Below are 20,188 nucleotides of genomic sequence, written 5' to 3' on the forward strand. Positions count from 1 at the left end.
TTAATTTCTGCATTCCATTTTCAACACAATATAGCAACGTAGTTGATTTATATGTCTTTTTCTCTCGCAAAATTAAATGATAGATAGAAACATTTTGGTAAATTGTGCCGTATGAATTTTTCGTATTATCATTATTATCAAAACTCAACAAAGACAGTGTCGGTATAACTGTAAGGATTATTTTTATACCTTAATACGCATTACGTAGTACAATCGTAGGGAAAACGTAAAGAGAGAAAGAAAAAATTAAGCATTGCCAAATAAGCCAGTTCACAGTTCCAATCTGAGCATGTGCAGATAAAGGTCATTGCAGACCTTCTCTTGAAATGGATTTGCAACTGAGGTATTCAAAACCTACTAGGGCTTCATGACAACTGTGTTGTAAATGAACCAGGTGCTGATGGGTATTTACAGGTGAATGTGCATTCTTTTCAGCAACATTGACAAAAGCCATTCATGCAGCACTGACATGTAAATTACCACTTCCCGCATGGTTGTTTTCAACTGCTCTTCTTGAAGACTATTCCATGATTTGCAAAGTCCGTGGTTGGAGAGGTCATTGCAGACAAGTGCTAACTGTGAACTGGCTTATTGAATCTACACTAGCTAGAACAGAGGGAACCTGCACTTTGAATATTAAAAAAAAGAAAAGAAGAATTACTTCTATGATTATAGAATCTAAAGAGTGAATAACTTTTTGCAATGCTAACCCAACTCCCCTCCCCTCACCCCCCCCCCCCCCCCTCCCCCCACACCACCACCACCGCCACTAGACTACCATGCCCCCTCTGGTCGTACCCTAGGAGCTGGACACAGGGCCCCGTTTCATAAAAGATGTTAGGATGTCAACTTTTGCTGGAATGACAACTTCCTATAGCAACAGCCAATCAGGAAGCTGCATTCATGTCTTTACCATGACAATTGACATTCCAGCAAGAGTTGTTATCATATCAACTTTTTATGAAACGGGGCTGCAGTACGCCGCTTGACAGGTGATGCCCGATCGTATTTTGTGCGTACATGTAAACTGCAGGGTGGTGTGTGTGTACTGCATGCAGAAAATACACAATACAACATCCCACTTCCAAGATTGTGATCTGCAAATATGGCAGCTGAAGGCACATCGCTGAGCGACGTAAGAGCAGACTGCGACGGCATTATGACAGGAATCAAAGTAGATCAGAGGTAAGCAGCAGCATTTTCAAGTGATGTTGGTTTTCAATGCTTATACATACCGTCGGAATAGCAGGAAAAACCTTAAATGTGGTCGCGTAGTTTCGCAGATGTTGCTGGTGCTCGAGATCAGCTGATTACTCATAGTCCCAGATGTAGTATTGTGTGTTTGTTTTGATTTGCCGTGTTTGCCATCATCGACATCGTATCGCAAATCTAGCTAGATCCAGACCCTATTGAGTTTCGATGTGGCCTATAACATTGTCAAGTATGACGTGATCGTGGCATCGATCGTCGCGATCATTGCTATCTTTACTCCTGCTGTGAAGAAGAGAAGCTGTGCCTTTGACGGAATGATCTCCCCTAACCCAACCGCAGCAGCGACCCCAATACGTGTACCACACAGCGCCCCGCGCCGGGGTTATCTCCCCCAGCATACTGTGTGGTAGTGTGTGGACACCAAACACAGCATAAAAGGACAAGTTCACTTAAGAACCTAACGGTTAGAATGTCTAATATAAATCTACTGTTACATGTGGATTGAGTGAATGCAGCAATATCAGAAGAACACATCAGAGAAAGTTTGAGGAAAGTCAGACAATTTATAACAATAAGTTATGACTTATGAATTAAAATTTCTCTGTACATAGTCACTGCTTGATGAGAAGACTACTACCAGTTCAGTTTATAATGTCACATATGTAGACAATAGATCTAGGCTGTCTATAAGGAAAATATAAATGGAGAATTCCCCCAAATTTCGTATTTTGAAGAAAGTACATATTCCCTCAATTTACAGTGTACATGTACAGTATGTTCAGAGCAATATTATTTCCCCTGCCTTCTCAAAGAGTCAAGTCAAGTGCTCTTTCATTATGCAAGAAAAGTGAAAATATGTTGAATTTTCTTCATCACAGGCATAGTTTTATATATATATATATTAATAGAATACATCGTCGAAGGCATGTGACATCACAAACAGAAGTAGTCTTCTCATCCAGTGGTGGCGGCACCAAAATTTCAAAAATTCATAACTTCTGAACAGATTGTCCAATTTTCCACTTCTGTTTTCTTTGGTGATAACTGATCACTGGTGAATTTGTTTCAGTGGTCGAGCATCTCCCTACGGTATCAGCTACAAAATGTATGAGAGCCTTCAGTCTGTAGGCCTCTACAGTAGGAGGGGATTCCCTGAAACCAGACCTCTCCATTGAACATATCCCCAATGATAAATACAGGCTGATCTTTTGATCTAACACAGATGTAAATTACAATCTATCCTTCATGGCTATACCTAAAATGTCACTCTACTGTGACTCAGGATTGCTTACTATTTACAATGTACATGATCTAGAGTTACAGACTCACTCTTTATCTAGAGTTGTCTTGTAATTAAACAGCACAGCTCCAGAAAGTAACTGCTAATGATTATGCTGTCATATCCATGTCGCTGTCTCACATTCTGGAAGTCCAAACTCCGCCAAAATCACAGGATGAAATGCAGTTAACCAAAAGAATGCAACAGTGGATAGGGTTTATAACAAGTGTTTTCAAAGCAAACTGATTCTCTTGGTTGTTGCCATAATTTGAATGCTCTATAACATAACACATAAATATACTTTTATACCAAGAAAAAATAAGACACTAATTTTGGTTTCATGTCAAACTCAAAGTACATAGTTTAGCCTAGGTTCTTTTGCTGCACTGTTATCAAATTGCGTCAAAATTGCACAGATATTTTCAAATATGTAACCTACGGTACTCACTCCTGTAACTTGGAATTACATATAATTGGCTTCAATAATAGGCATTTGTCATGTAGAACAATAACACGCAGAAGGTTGCATATGATGGCACTTCATGCTGCCAACACTTCCCTCATGTCATTTTTTTGATGCAGTGAAAAGGCAGAGACTGAGTCACTGGAAGACGAGGAGCGGAAAGGTGAGAAGCGGAAAATTTTAGACGTTCAATGCGATCAGGACGGGCAGACGTCCGCCCAGGGCGAGGAACGGCGACTAGGAGGTGGAACTGCAGCGGAAGAAATGATGGAAGGAGGGGAGGAGGAGGAGGAGGAGGAAGAAGGAGAGACTGAGCAGCCAAACACAGACAGCGATGAAGTGATAAAGGAGAGGGTGCAAAAGACAAAACTGTTCGTCCCCGTGGAGCCCCATCAGTGGCCCATTGTCTACTCTCCGGACTATAACATAAGCTTTCTCGGTTTCGAGAAGCTGCACCCATTTGACTCAGGAAAGTGGGGTAAAGTGTACAACACTCTGAAAGGTGAGTTCAGTTTGAAAGGGCCATGAAACCCCTGTACATGTGGATTGAGTGACCAGAGACTCCAACTCTCCCGCTTTCAATGGGAGATCTCCCGCCGAAAGCCCATTTTCGCAAAATCTCCCATTCTCCCGCTTGAGATTTAATTTCTCCTGCCCTGGCTCTGTGTCTCCCGCTTGTATGGTTTTGTAGATGCCAGTCAATTTCATATGCATGCATGAATAGCATCTGCATGTATGATATACAAAATGAAGTTTTATTAAGCCGAAATATATGATGTGAATCATTGAATTATTACTTACCCAGTGCCATTGTATGTTGAAAAATAAGCCTGTAATAGCGTGAGAGAGCAGCCAGAATCCTATTGACCCAAGGGACTTCGTGCACATGAAGTTGGAATCTCCTGTTTGCTAGGGGTTCAGGTGGGAGAATCTCCAGATCAGAAGGTGCTTGGGGTTGGAGTCTCTGAGTGACTGAAGCGATATTACTAGTTATGATTTGTGAAAGTTTGAGGAAAATTGCACAATCTGTTCAAAAGTTTTGAAGATTTGAAGTTGTGGTGCAGCTGGCACTAGATGACAAGATTTCCACAGTTTGTGATATCACATATGAAGAATGATGTCAGCGTAAAGAAAATACATAGAAAATTCAACATATTTCACTTTTCTAGCATAATGAAAGAAAACTTGACTTAACTCTTTAAGAAAGCAGGTGGAATAAGGTTACCCTTAACATAGTATGTCAGTATACAAGTCTAGGGAATGTGCAGTTTTCATTAAAAAGGTAGATTTCATTGAATTTTCTTTATATTTTTTTATATTGTTCTTGATGACGTCACAAACTGTAGTGGTTTTCCCATCCAGTGATGGTTACACCAAAATTTAAAGATTCATAACTTCTGAACCAATGGTTCGATTTTCGTCAAACTTTCACTGATGTGTTTTACTAGTTCTAATATTGCTGCATTGACTCAATGCATTTGTATATTTGGGTTTCATTCCCCTTTATAAGATCACCATCTCTTCCCACTTGCATCTGCAATATGTCTTTCTATTCCTTCTCCTATCTTGAGATTTCTCAAGGTGCAAGCAGAACAAATATGCTGAAACACACATAATACATGTAAATGTATCAAATGTCCTTACATACAAGTGTATTAAGTTGTATAGCATATAAACATATGTGTTTGTCACTTCTGAATTCTGCATACAAATACATTGTACATGTACTGGTACATTTGCAAATATGTATATTAAAAAAAAACAACAAGTGGAAAAAAGGGAAAAAGCTAGGTGAGAGAAGCTTCAGTTTTGTTGTTATTCTTGTTTGTAGGATTTTTTAAAACCCCATAGAGCTTCTGACTCAAAAGCTGCCTTCAAGTAAGTCTCCATTATTCGCTGCATGTGAGCTTCCTTCTACATTCTATTTAATAGGCAAAAAGGAAATTGGATGTAGCGACTGTGGCATTTGGCTTTGTTGCCTGTGGGAATGAACAAGTATATGTGGGCCAGTTTGGTGAATTTAAGTGGATTAGCTAGCCCATCCGTGGAATAGCGTTCCAGTGAAGTGTAAAATAGGATAAAGTTGAGGAGTAGACTGTACCAGCTGCAGCCCACACAAGGTTGAAGATGACAGTCTATATGGGAACGATGGCATTCTTTATCTGAACGATGCCCTGCTAAGTTTAAGTTGTTGTAAGCAAATACAGAAATATCAAGCAAATGGAGGTTCATGTACACTTGTTTCATTGATTTCAGACTCAAAATACTGTTTTATAGACCTTGTACACGTATGTGTATGGAGTTCTGTGTTTTCAGAAAATTAAATGTTATAAGTTGCAGTTGCACATATGAAATATTGGATGAGGTGATAATGTCCCTACATTATTTAGGGAGTTGGGCACATTCTATAAGTCGTATGTTTAAAATAAAATGTGACTTCAGAAAGGATACATTGATGCAAATGCCTTCAGAGGTAATTTTTATGTTGCTTATAAACTTCTCCATAGGCCTATAATTGCTGCTTGAGTGGTTTTATGCCCACTTGTTATATTGACATGCAGTACTTGTATTTCCTATAAAGCCTACTGGATAAAACTTAAATGTAAGGGAAAAGCTAGTAAATTTCAGTGTTACTTTTATTTCTTTTCTTCTTCTTTTTTCTTTAAATGGGAAGATACAGTGTATATCAGCGGAGGAGGTCTGAGTGCTGTCACAGATGAAGAATAACTCAGTAAAATTTGTACTGTAAACTGGGGGACTTTGGACAGGTGGGTGACTTTGGACAGGAATTGTTTCACTTGCATTTTTATTTTGCTGTTGGTTTTTCTGAAAATATTTTTGTAGGTTATGAAAGGGGGATATGTGAATATTTGAATGACTGCACTTCTCTTGTACATATTGCAAGCAGCAAAATATTGTAAGTGAAGCTGTTTGAACTGTCCAAAGTAACCCGCCTGTCCAATGTCCTCCCAGTTTACGGTAGCAATATTATTCTTGAAAAAGAGTTAAAACATTTGACTCTAAACTTGAAAACAGTTTCCTTCTGAAATTTTGTATCTACATGTAGGATCAGCAGTATGCTCAAGAGGACATTTCTCCCAAGTAAAATTTATCTCAGAAGAGCAGTGAAATGTAGTAGATTTTCCACAAATTCATTAGTTACAATGAAAAAAAAAGGGCTTGAATTTGTAATGCTTGACTTGAACTTCAAGGTAAATGAATATCTGTGCAGGGGCATGTTTGGATGCTACATTGTAGTTGATAGGGAATTGGTAAAACCTCCACTGCATATATGCACTGTATACACTTGAAGATGAGCATTACAGTGAAGGTTCAGAAACTCAATGAGATATGAGTCCAAATCAGGCAATGATATATAATTTTTTTTTTTAATGGAATTTGTTAATTCTGTGTGTAGTCATAGGAGAAATGGCTCTTTGATCGATCTGGAATGACTTTTTAATGTAATTTTTTTGTTTGTAACTTCATATGAATAAACTTTTGTCACTTGATATCTAGAAATAATCCTTATAATGTGATTGATGCACAACCTGTTATTATTTTGTTTTCAAGTTTTGCTTTCAGAAATACGTCATGACCCTGCTTATATGTAGAATGTGTTCCATCCACTGTATCCTCCATTACGTCACAGTAGGCATTTATATACCTACCTTCAAATAAATCTTGATCAAATCATATATCAAAATATTAAATATCAATACAGCACTGTACATTATAATATGAAAGACAGGATGATAATTCTTCACATTTTCATTTTTATTTCACCTCCTGTGATTTTTCCAAATCATTGCACAATCAGCTCTCAAATTAGAAAGCAAAAACAAAAGTTGAATGGCAATTATTGTACAACTTGACAAGTGCATAGTGAGTGGTAAGCTTGAGATACTGATTTTGTGCCTTCTAGTCAACAAAACAGAGCAATTGATGTGTTCATTAGACCATTTTAGGATTGTCAGCTGTTTGAAGTTCCAATATGAGTTGACTGTCACAATGTAATTTGAAGCAATTACTGTCAGCAGTCAACATGAAATGCTGTAAAATGCTGAAAGGATTTATAAAGATAGTTTGCCATTTGTCATTTAATGAGGAACTTAGTGTAAAGAAACTAAAAGAGAGATGTACGAATAATTACATTGTGCAATTACTATCAGAGTACTTTGAACACCTGTGTGTATGTTGTATGCCCAATATATCTTAAGCACAGAAAAATCAGAGGAAAGCATTTGGTTGATTTTGATCAATCAAATAACCTCGCCGAAGTTGAGTCGTCAGCAATTTGTCAGAAAATATTCACAGCATGAAATTTTCGCGTATTGGATCCGAGGGCCTTTCTCACGGCCTGAAATTTTCATGAATTGCCACTGGCATTCAGTGCAATAGTGTAGACAAGAACTTTCATGTACATTTTAATTTTGTGAATATTGGCTCCTCACGAAATGTGTAAAAAATTTCATGCACACAAAATTCTCTGGTTTTACTGTAGTCACACAGACAGGTTTTCAGGAAATTTATATCATGATTTCACATCTTGCAGAATTATCGTAGCATTACTGGGAGTTGTGAATTCACCAACTTATAATTTTATATGGGATGCACAGCCATAATTCATGTGAGTTGCAGTGCAAAATTTATCATTTTTCATTTTGATTGAAAATGGATGTAAACTTCTCTTTGAGCCCTCTTAAATCACTGCACATAAGGAGAACAGTATTCACGGCTGAAGAGCACAGGTTTATTTTTAGATGTCACATGTCTTCGCTCGGTGCTTGATCGCTCTGCATCCGTAGATTGATTTTTGTGTCAGTTACAGGTTATCCTCACCCTGTGGCAACAAGGTTTGCGATCCTATCTGTTTATAGTATGAAGCTGCGTATGATGGAACGGATTTCATTATCTTTCTATTCCTTGTCATAACAGCTCACCGTCTGTGAATGATCTGCCAGATATGCAGACATATTTTGATTTACGTCTGTGAAAACTGTTGATTTGGACATGTTCACCATGAGGATGAATCCAGTCACTATCTAGAGTTGTTTTATGAATTAATCATTCTGTTTTGATTTGTCTGACACAGGAAATCAATTTCACTGGTATTTTGAAATTAATTTGCTTGACACACAAAAACAATTTCAGTCTTATGATTTTAATCCAGAGTCTACTGTACAATGGAAGAACCATGTTTGAAAACAAATGTGGACACATGGGAAACAGACAAATGAAAGTTGGAGTAAACCCAAATAGTGCCTAAGTTATCACTGTTTGGATATAATATGTCAGGAAATAATCTCACATGCAGTCTTTTGGGGACTTTGAATAGAGCTACTTTTGTAATTGGTCACATGGCTAAAGCTCCTCTTGCCAAATGTGCCTCACTTTTTCTTTTTCTTTTTAAAGTAATATTTTCATTTGGGCGTGTACATGTAAATGTACATGTATGTTTGTGTGCACAGTGTGTGTCCATGTATAGTTCTACATTATATGCTTTTGAAACAAAAAAAAAGGAAAGAAAATGGGCATTCCATCTGCAAATTGTGATTAGACAAGTATCTTTAACAACCATTCTAGACTTGTTGCCATGAGCATCTAATGATATAACATCATATTGCAATGATACTTTTACTCCGGACTATTCCACGGAAACATGATCATTGGGCAGAATAGATATATACATTGTACAGCGGTAAGAACTAGTGTAAATATTTCCTGTTGAACTGCACATAGGTCAGTCAAGCATTTTCATTTGCTCTTGGAGTCAAATCCTTTCCTGTTATGATATTGATATTGGATGAGTCATGTAAATATTTTAGTCAACCAGATTAACCTAGAAACAGTTTCCTACAGAAGCATGAGGCCCATGGTTTGATGTCCCTGGTAGCAGTGGTTATGCCCATAAGCAAGGCACTTCATCTTCATTGCTTACTCGGATGGGGACTTAAAGTACCATGGTTTCTTGCTAACAAGCATACATTGAGCCCTTCCTAAAAGGCCACATAAAGATATTTAATTCAATGATTCAATTCAATTCAGTGATTCAGTTAAATAAGATACATACCAATAAATTAGATTTTTTTTTCTTTCAAATCAATTATTCCACCATCACATTCTTTTAGAGTATATGTGTTGTAATTTTTTAAAGTCAGAAAATGAATCTATACTTGCTTACACGTGCCTACTACCCCAAAGGAAATATACATATGCTTGAAAAGTAATTTACTTTTAATATTGATTGGTATTATATTGATATACATTATGTGCACTGTACACAACTCACATAGCAGATGCTAAGTGTTTCATCTGTGTATGAATATTCCTCTGTATAATGAATATCATTTGTTTTGACCTGTTCTTTTCTGATCTCCATATTGATGCTGAGAACTCATTTCTTTGGGAACCTTCAATTCCTACAAGCTGTAGCTTTTCATAGGTTTCCTTCATAGAATGTTTCTGTGACCTCTCGTCTTTACATGACATGTACTACCTGTACATCTGCATATTTGCAACATTTATTGCATATTTCCTTTTTGTGAGATCAATAATTTTGTCTTTATGTGTATGACAAAAAATGTGAAAAAATATGTGTTTTGCATTAGCACAATGTATTGTTTATTTTATTTTAATCTATTTATTTATCTTTTTTAATTCTTTATTTATTTATTTATTTTTCATTTTTTATTTTATTTTATTTTATTTTATTTTTATTTTATTGTATTTTTTTGTTTTATTTATTTATTTATTTTTTCATTTTTTTTTTCATTTTTTTTTCATTTTTTTTCATTTTTTTTCATTTTTTTTTTTTTTTTTGGGGGGGGGGGGGGGGGGGAGTCTAGGGCAATTCCCCCCTGGGCAATTACCCCGGACCCTTCCCCTGGCCCTAATCCTAATCCTAATCCTGAACCTAATCTTAACCCTAACCCGAACTCCTAACCCTGAGCATAACCCTAACCCTAACCTATATTCTAACCTTACCACTAACCAGAATTTGGGGGGGGGGGGGGGGAGTAATTGCCTTGATACGATTTGGGGGGAATATGAAAATAAAACTGAATTGAAAAATTAACTTTGAAATTGAATATGAATGGAATCATCTGTGCTTGCGTTGACAGGGGAGGGCATGATTCGGGACGAGACGACAGTCAGACCGCAAGAGGCCAGCGACGATGACCTTCTCGTGGCGCACACCAAGAAATACATCAACAGTCTCAAGGTCAGTGCCCATCATTGATCATCAAAATCCTTTGCTGGCCTTAGATGTCGGTGAACATTGCAGAAAATGTAACAGTGTGTTGAGGATGAATAAGTTTATAATGTATTTAATGATGATTGTATGCGGTTCTTTGCTAATTGTGCTTTGATTCCACTCACCCAAGCAATATTCAGAATGACGATACACAATATGTTTGTGATCTATGTATTTAACAAAGCCTAACACGACGGCAATGCTTGCAGTTTGTGTGCAGTGTAGTTCATCATCGTTAGAGTCATTGAAAAATAGGAATTTTTGTGACAAATATTGTGTGATCCCACAGCATTCAGTGTATCTTGCAACGTAATTGCTATAGAGTGAAGTCCTTATCTTCCTCACTACCATAGAAGCATTGATCACTCACAAAGGTATTCTTCTCTTTTTCTCAGTCTCTCTTTTATGTATATATATATATATATATATATATATATATATATATATATATATATATATATATATGTATATATATATATGTATATATATATGTTTATATATATATATATATACATATATATATATATATATATATATATATGATATATATATAAGTATTGGAACAAGTTCACGCGGTTGACTGCAGGTTCATCCGTATTTATTGCAAGGCTGAGTTTCATGCAACCTCCATGAGGTGCAATCATCAGGCAATTATTACTTCCCAGAAATAATACCATTGAACAATGCATCGGATTGAATTGACGCGCTTTAAAACGCGTGATACCATAACAAGCTATACGCACTAGGACCATAGTGACCAGTACGCACTGAATCATATTCATTCTTACGTATTGAATACCGGTATCAGGCAATTATACTCCCAGAAATAATACCATTGAACAATGCACAATGCATTGAATTATATATGATAACAATGATCACTCATAAGCCATTCTTCTCTTTTTATGTAGCACTTTAGCTTGTTATGGTATCACGCGCTTCAAAGTGCGTCAATCCAATCCAATGCATTATTCAATGGTATTATTTTTGGGAAGAAATAATTGCCTGATATTCAATACGTAATAATAATGAATGTGATTCAGTACGCGCTGGTCACTATGGTCCTAGCACGTAAAGCTTGTTATGGTGTCACGCACTTTAAAATGCATCTACCCAATTCAATGCATTGTGCTGGTATCACGTCAATTCAATCCGATGCATTGTTCAATGGTATTATTTCTGGGAAGTAATAATTGCCTGATGATTGCACCTCATGGAGGTTGCATGAAACTCAGAGTTGCAATAAATACGAATGAACCTGCAGTCAACCGCATGAATTTGTTCCAATACTTCTGTCTAAAGCTCTTCCTTTGAGGATATCGAGCACTCTTCATAGAAGGATAGAATCACCAAGTGTATATTATATATATAGTGCATGAGGCTGAATGCACTATAACAATATAAGCACCGACAAATTCTGAATTTGCCCCGAAGGCCAGTTATATTCAATGAGGCCGCAGGCCGAATTGAATATAATTGCCTGAGGGCAAATTCAGAATTTGGAGGTGCTTGGTACTTGTTATAGTGCAATAAGATGTCATGTACTATGTGTTATATAAAATAGCATACATACCCAGGCAAGATAAATTGAAAAAAAAATACGAAAGCCTAGATCATTTAAGACTCTAATGTTACACGTGTCTAGACAAGCAATAATACCAGTTTCTTTGAACCTGTGTAGACAAAATCCTGAAGATCCAAATTCAACGATAGAGTCTAGGGTCTACGTGGTTATCTAACGTTTTCTAGGCCCTACGATAGGTTAGGTCAAGGGGCCCTGGCCTAACGTTTTCTACTACTGATCTACGTCATTTACGAGCGACAGAGCTAACGTTAGTTAACACTTGACCCTACAATACAGTGTAGGTCTACCATGGATCTAACAGTAACACGTTAGACGCCCTACCTACTGCACTGTGGGTCCAGGACCAGGACTAGATGATGTTTTGTAGGATTAGGGATCTACTGGATTTAAACACAAGGCTCGTGCCAGGCATCATTGAAGTCACCATTGCTGCACATGTAGATTCCGAGAGTGTGTTGTAAATGTCGTAGTAAAAGTTCATAGCGTAGCGTGATCAAAGAGCGCTTAGCGTATACCGTACACACGCTGCCCATTTCCACGGCGCACTTCTGCGTAGAATGTACGGAGAAAGCGGCACAAATCTTGGGTTGACTTGCTCAATATCCGTCTGATTGATTCCTTTTTCAGAACAGTAGGAGTCCAAAATTCGTAGGGCGTATTTGATGGCGTCCTTTGTGTCCTTATTATCTAAGATACTGTTTATATAGATCAGTCTCTGTAAAAGTAGCGAACCTGTTCATTTCAGCTTCCATGTTTAAATCTACCGCTGAAAGTCTAGTCCCACGTCCACCCAGATAAGTTGCCGGCATAGCCAGCGAGAATTGAGAATAACGATAATATCGAGCAAAGCATATCGCGGTTGTGGCGCAATCGCGTTGATAAGGTGCGGGATTCAGTACTCGATGATTAAAATGAAGGAACAAAAACCGATATCAAATCGATAGTGGGTTATCGTTTGCAATCGTTATATTTTGCATGCACTATAACTTTTGTCATGCACTGCCGGCCTGTATCATAAGTATGTATGCTATTTTATATATAAGTCTATTGGAGACAAGACCTTATATTCTAGATTGTGGCCAATGTACAGTGTATGTTATCTTGAAATATTTTTGGGCGATTAGATTAAACCCTTGGGGGGAAAAGCATCCATGAGTTCTCTTCTCTGCTCTTTTTTTTTTTCTTCTTCTTCGCCTCACCCTGCCGTTTTGTTATAGAGTGAAGACAGATGAGATGTTTTGAGAGAATGAGATTTATTTCTCTAGACCCCCGTGTCAAGTTGTCAAATGCTGAGAATCAAAATGCGCAAACTTGTTTACTGTGCTTTATCTCCAAGTTGGTATCCGCTTGCATACTGGGTATTCTGAAATGTCCCCTTTGAGCTCAGAGGGGTGTGTATTACATGAATGTGGTGTAAACAGACAAATGTAAGGGGATTACAGACAAAGAAAGATATGTGGTATTTTCACAATAGAACAGGATCTTTGTTGTGAAAGCTGTCCAATTTAATGTGACGGGCACAGTCAATAGACTTGACGTGATTATCGTCGGCAGTCCCATGCATGTCAGTATTTATGATCGTGTCATTAGTACTCCAGCTCAATACTCTTGAAAGTCTTCTTCATACACACCAAACAGTGGTCATGATTAATTACTGTATCTTATCTTTTCGTAAAAGTTTTTCAGGTGAGCTTGAACTGATGGGATTTATTGTGTGGATGATTTATCTGTGTGTAACAGTATCCAACATCAGTTTGTTTGAGTCAGTGATATGTCTTATTGGTAGCATGACATCCTCTTGTTAGGTTGTATTGTTGTTTTGTTAGGCAGAGGTATAGCCTACAGCACAGGTTTGCTTGTTAACCTTTCACAGTCAATCACCCTTTCATAACCTGTCTCCTTCCCCAGTGTGTCTATTCAAGCGATGATGTCTTCAAGGCCATGATGTGACTGTAAAAAGATTTAAAATTAGTATTTGGCAAGAAATGACAGATTTCTGTAGCTATCCATGGCCTATTTTTTTTTTTCAAGGATGATTGATATTTTTTGATGTAGCAAGCAATTAATTCAAGACATTTATTGTGTGTTAACTTTAAAGGAGCTATGCAGTGCAAATGCAGGACTTGTGTAGTTCATGATGCCCTCAACATCACATATTTGTGGCCAATTGAATATTCAATTCAATTTGAACTCTAGTTTACTTTTTTTTTTCAACAGATTGTACAATCTGTGGGTATGTGGCATACGTTCTATAATAATAAGTTTTCTACTATTTTTCTTCAGATTACTTGGATACACCCACAAAAAAAAAAATAATAACTTCCAACCCAAGATTCTGTCTTTGGCATCATCTGTCAATCATAGCTACAGTACTGATATGATTAACAAAGGACATTGGAATGCTACTTTCCCTAGACTTAGCATAACTGGCATGTTTCCATAATGCTAATGTGATTAACATAAGACATTACAGGGGAGCATGTAAGTTCTGCTCAGTCTAGAGGAAGGTGTATTCCAAGGTCTTTTGTTCATCATGATAGTACTTTAGCAGTGATTGACGGACGAGGTCAATGACAGAATCTTGGTTTGGAAAGTTGTGTTTTTTTGTGTGTGTGGGTGTACCCAATTAATCTGAAGAAAAAATATTCATAGAAAAATTGTTATAAAATATTTCGTACATATTTGGCTGTTATTCCTTTGGCCACATAAGTGATGATTAGGGTAATTTGAATCAATACAAGGTATATGCATTTGCATTGCAACCATTAGAAGAGGATGTTTATGTCATCCTATCCCTTGAAATATTAAATGTTATATTTTGGATCAAAAATTTGTCTCCCATTGATTGGTTAAAAGAGCTTCACGTGATTATAGATATTTTGAACTATTTTAGAGTGTTGGTGTGTTTGACACTCCGTGAAGTACTATTTGCAAAATGATGTCGCTTTTATGACGACATTTTGCAAATAGTATACTATTTGTAAAATGATGTCACAATCACCCTTCTTTACAATCAAGTGTACCCGTCCACATCCGGTCGCAAATTCTAGTGTTCAGGTTTGCAGCGGCCATACGAGTGCTTGGATACATGCGACGGGCAACTCTGGCGGTGCCACGGCTACTACGTTTTTCAATTTCTGATCTCTCGCACTGTTGCATATTGCAGGCGCTGCACTGCCGCCGCAGTGCGGCTAAGCCTATATAATGATTTTTACTTTTTATTCAGATTTTTGATCCAAAATATAAAACAAATATACTTTGCCTAGTTTCGAGTTTCTTGTTAAAACTATGGGCCTCGGTGACTCCAAACTAGTACTATTCACTTCGGGGCTGTGCCCCTCAGTGAATAGTACTAGTTTGGAGTCACCTCTGCCCATAGTTTTAACAAGAAACTCTCAAGGCCAAGTATATTTGTATACTATTTTCTCTTCAAAGAGGACATAAAATGAATATAATTTGACATAAAAAGTATCTAACCCACATCATTGTGATATCACTGCTACATGGTTATAGACAAATATGCATGGAAATTAGTAGTCTCAACAGGAGACCGCCCGACTAGCTAAAACTGCCATGGCTGTACATCGTCGTAATTAGCAGACCATACTGTCCAAAGATATTTCAGAGATTTTCTGTGCACTGGTACATGCTTAACTATATGGGCAATGGATTTCAATGAAAAGGTGATAGACAATTCTAAAGATGTCCGTCAGAATGAATGTTAAAAATAAAATTTGTGAGCTTTTTAGATTGCATAGTACTCCCCTTGTTCCATACCAGTGTGTTATTAGATGTGACAATTCAGTCACCAAGGTATACATGCTTAAACTATATGGACAATAGATTTTAATGAAAAGGTGATAGACAGTTCTACAGATGTCCAGCAGAATGAATATTAAAAATAACATTTGTAAGCTTTTTGGATGGCATAGTACTCCCCTTGTTCCAAACCAGTGTTTTACTAGACATGACAATTCAGTCAGCAAATTAGGTTGCACCTTAATCACTTTTCACAGCTCTCACAGGCTGTGTGTGTGTGTGTGTGTGTGTGTGTGTGTGTGTGTTCTCCCCTTTAAATGTCAGTGAAATGAAGCAATTGACCTTTGAAGTTAGGATATGCTGCCATGCAACTGTATGATTTCCATGTACACTACATTCCACACACTAAGACAACGGAAATGCTGAGAAGCACAAGGGCACTAAACACGCCTTCACGCGCAATCAGGTCAAACTACAATGTATACACATACTGAGGTTGCATGCAGATCACGGAAATCCACATTGCAGCACCAACACCTCCCTCGTGGCTCTCGGGGGAACAATTTGTCAATTCCGAGCCTGCGACAGCCATCAGAATAAGGCCAGTTATTGATATTAGCGGACCGGGACTGCATCCCCTCATCAAAATTTCATTACTCCCATGTAGCACAATGGGGAAGTGGTAATTTAGAGATCAATATAAACACAGAGACTGGTGTTAGATATTTAATCCATACGCTGTGTGAATGGTCCCAGGTATGGGTGTTAGAGGGTGCTACTATGGAGAATGCAGCGGTATCAGGTAATAATGTCATTTAAATCCTATATCATCCTACATATCATCATCGTGTCACTGAAGAGCAACGATGACTAAAACTACTACTGCTGCCATTACACATCTATCATTATCACAACTGCCACTACTATTCTTACTACGTTGTACTACTGCCTTTAATGTTAATGATAGTGGATAAGGCAATCATCTCAGTTTTTATGATCTAGTAGTTTAAGTAATAATATAAAAACAATGATTATGAAAATTCTGATGATTGTGGTGGAATCAATATTGGAAAAAAGGAATGGTTGATCAAAGCTACAAGTGTAGGACACTACATGTATCAACATTTTTGATTTCTCATACATTTTCTTTCAGATTTTGGGCAGATTTCACGAATATAACCAATTCCCTGTAAGCCTTCTCTAATATGGTAAAGGTATTCAGTGAAATTCATAGGGTACCAAGCTGGTGATCGCAAGCTACAATAGATAGATAGTTGTTCTGTTGTTGATAAGATTAATTTAGGAAGAAAAAAAGTACAGCCTAAACTATGATCAATAAAAACATTCTTTTTAAAGTTTCCATCATACACACTGACATACCGGTACATGTAAAGCCACATATTCTCAATGTTTCAGCATTTCAGGAAAAATTCGTATTTGATGAATTCTTGAAAAGGGAAGAGTACAAATTCATCCTTTAATTTTTGCAATTTTACAGTCGTTATTTATACTGTATTTTATATATGTTGATATTCATTCCACTTTACTCCAGTGAGAACTACCTTTATCTACCTGAAACATTAAAATGTAGTAAATCTACTCCTAAGATAGCTATAATAGCACAATAAGAAATGAGAAAAACTGTATCATTGCGTTGTATATATTTACTTTGAGTTAGGACAGCATGTTTTAAATTTGTTTCAATTAGGAGAATTTTTCAAGTAAGATTTTGTTCTTTCTTTCTGTCTTTTTTTTTTAGGTCAATGGATAACTTTGAAAGTTTTATCAGTGCAGTAACATGAGTAACAAAAAAGATGTATGTTCATGCAATCATTTATGTTCGAACAGCATAGCATTTGGGTTGGGGGGGGGGGAGAAAAGTAAACAGGCATCATTCATGGGTGAAAAAAGCGTCAAATGAAGCAACAGATACTAAAAATGTGCCAACCCTATTCCAGGTTGAGCCAGATGCGTAAAGGTTTTTCTTGAATAATACATCGCACTGTACTCTGAAGAGGTCATTACTGCAACAGAAGTCCCTGAACAGCGTGGGGAAGGAGGGAGCATGATCCTGTTGCTTGGGCGAACATAAATTTGGCCGCCCGATCCTTCCCTTTGCAAATTCAGGCCGGAGGGCTTTTAACACTGGGATCACACCGAATTCCAAATCTACCGAGCATTGATCTTGAACTATGTTGCGGCGCACGGGGGATTGAGCAAAATTTCATTTCCAGAGGCCGACGTGAGACCCTGCGTAGCTGTGAGGGGGAGCAGAAAGGGGATGGAAGGGGAAAAAAATACTCTTTGAATCTCTCCCTCTCTCTGCAAAACAACTACAAGGACCAAATTAAACCGTTGAGGACGAGCCCCGAGTATACTCGGGCAGGGGTCTATGGGAAATGTGTGTTGTAGCAAAATCAGTCCATCCTCAATGGGTTAAAGGGAAACTCGATCGAGATATTACATTGCTATGTATGAAAAAAAAATCAGAGAAGTAGATCAGAGAAACTGTAGGGGAAAAAATTGGACACTTAGAAATATGAATTGTAAAATTTTTAGAGTAAAGTCACACTGGCAACTCTGTGTGATCTAGGTATTGAGCAGCTCTTCATTTGGTTTGTACATAAGAATTCTCTAATTTCTGGGGTTTTTTTCCCTGAGAAATATTTTCTTCAGATGGGTTCATAGTATAGAATTAGATTCATACATTTTTTGCATGTCTTCCTAAACGGATGAATTCTGTCTGTGCCTAAATAATTGAGGAAAATGAAAATTACTGACATTTTTTGTGCAAAATAATGGAGAGTTGCTTAATACCTAGATCATGCAGAGTTGTTAATTTGTATCACTCTTTAAACATTTACTATTCATAACTTTGTTGTGTCCATTTTTTCCCAAAAAAAGTAAGTTTTGGAAAGCTGGTGATGTTCAGATGTCAGAGCAGCGTGGGAGACAACAGTAAGAAGCAGTCTTCATTTGCAAACTTTGCACAGGGAGGCCCTCGGTATACAGCGACAAAATGAGAGTTACCAGTGTAAAGTGGAAGGGGAGCGCCGCCCGCCTCCGCACTGACACAGACAAAAACGACAAATTAAGCTTCGATGCGATTCACACACATCACCAGTTTATTCAATGCAGCCACTTATATGGAGTGCATCTGCGGAAGTGCCTCCCCCTCCCCCCTCCTGACTGTATATTTTGGTAATCATGTTTGTCACCCTGTCAAAGAGGATGAGCTAAGGGCAGTGGAGATTGCTCCTCCTCCTCCTCCTCCTCCCCCCCCCCCACCTTGTCTGTGTAGCAAAGTGTCATCCAAGGGCCAAATTTCTCTCTGTCATGATTTGTCCAAAGTAAGGCTGGAAAATGTAGATTGTCACCCATGAGTAGCAGTGACCAACAATGAGCAACATTTAATGGCTTCATCAGAAAATATAATTATGTGAATAAGACCAATCTATTCCCTCGTATTCAACAGAATATTTTTTTATATAATCTTATTATAATTTACACATTAGTTACATTCACATAACAACCCTTAACCTTGAGGTTAAGGATCACCATCTAAATGTAACTAAAACAACTATGATAACGTTTAAGTTTTTAGATGCTTGTAAGGTATCATTGCCATGCAAAAAATTAGATGGGGCTGTAATAAGACATATGTAGGTGTTTGCTGCTGTGCATGAAGTATGTGTCAGAAACAACTATGCCATCATTTAGCCTTTAAGCCACATTTTCAGGCAAATTTGAAATTGATTTCTCATGAGCCATTGCATCCATTAAGAGTCAATAAAGCTCAGCCTGCATGGAAAACAGAATTATTGATTGCAAATACTCACAAACAAGTTTTTGTGTCCAAGCGCTACAGTTCCAAAACATGTGAGGCCTGGTTGTGCTTACTCCATGACCAGCTGACCGAGTAATTGGTCATACTTTCAGGTTTTGCAAAACAAAGTTGTTCCTACGCACTTTGTAACTAAGCCTTCTGCAGATTTGCTGAATCCAGAAAATTGAGTGCATCAGTGGGCGCGGTAGACACATTATCCACAGAGGAGTAGGAACGCGCCCCAGCTAGGATCCTGTGAGGGGGTGTGTCGAGACTGATTTCACATTGGCAGGGCATCGATTGTCTTATGATTACAGGGCAATGGACACAAATTTACCCAAGCGTGTGTTCCCGCCGGGACAGGAACTAATGGTGTCCAGGCGATATAAAGGTTGCTGCTTTCAGAGCAGAAAGGGTTAGCATGCATGATGCATCCATTGGATTGGCAGTTGAAACCGTTCTGATGTTGTCATCTGAAGGGCAGAAGGGCATATACTTCATGGACTGTCTAAAGTAGTAATTCCCTCTTGCCTTCTCGACCAACAACTCAACGATTGACAACACTGCATGTACCAGTTTTCTTGCTTGTTTTCATGTTAGATGGATGTCATTTCAATTATACCCCCCCCCCCCACACACGCACACACACACAAATGTATCTTATGTTGATTCCCAACTGACGCTTCATTGGGTTCTTTCTTTCATTAAAATAGTTCAGATTATGAATTCAGAGAGAAAGAAAGAGATAGAGGGAGATGATTTTGGAGGGCAAGTGTAATGGAATCTAGAGCTGATGTGAAATTGTT

At 37.8% G+C, this 20,188-nt stretch overlaps 1 protein-coding gene across 1 annotated transcript in view; it reads left to right on the forward strand.

Moving 5' to 3' along the window:
- Positions 1–1,105: 1,105 nt before the first annotated feature.
- LOC139718646 (histone deacetylase 11-like) overlaps positions 1,106–20,188 on the forward strand; it is a 44,211-nt gene continuing 25,128 nt past the window's right edge. The window contains exons 1-3 of the mRNA XM_071630105.1: positions 1,106–1,185; positions 3,074–3,456; positions 10,079–10,179. Of these exons, the coding sequence (XP_071486206.1) occupies positions 1,106–1,185; positions 3,074–3,456; positions 10,079–10,179 (564 nt within the window). The remainder of the gene's footprint in view (positions 1,186–3,073; positions 3,457–10,078; positions 10,180–20,188) is intronic.

The sequence above is a fragment of the Diadema antillarum genome, unplaced genomic scaffold, assembly GCF_040938485.1.
Source record: "Diadema antillarum isolate AM-2024a unplaced genomic scaffold, OU_Dant_1.0 scf00000098, whole genome shotgun sequence".
Lineage (NCBI taxonomy): Eukaryota > Metazoa > Echinodermata > Echinoidea > Diadematoida > Diadematidae > Diadema > Diadema antillarum.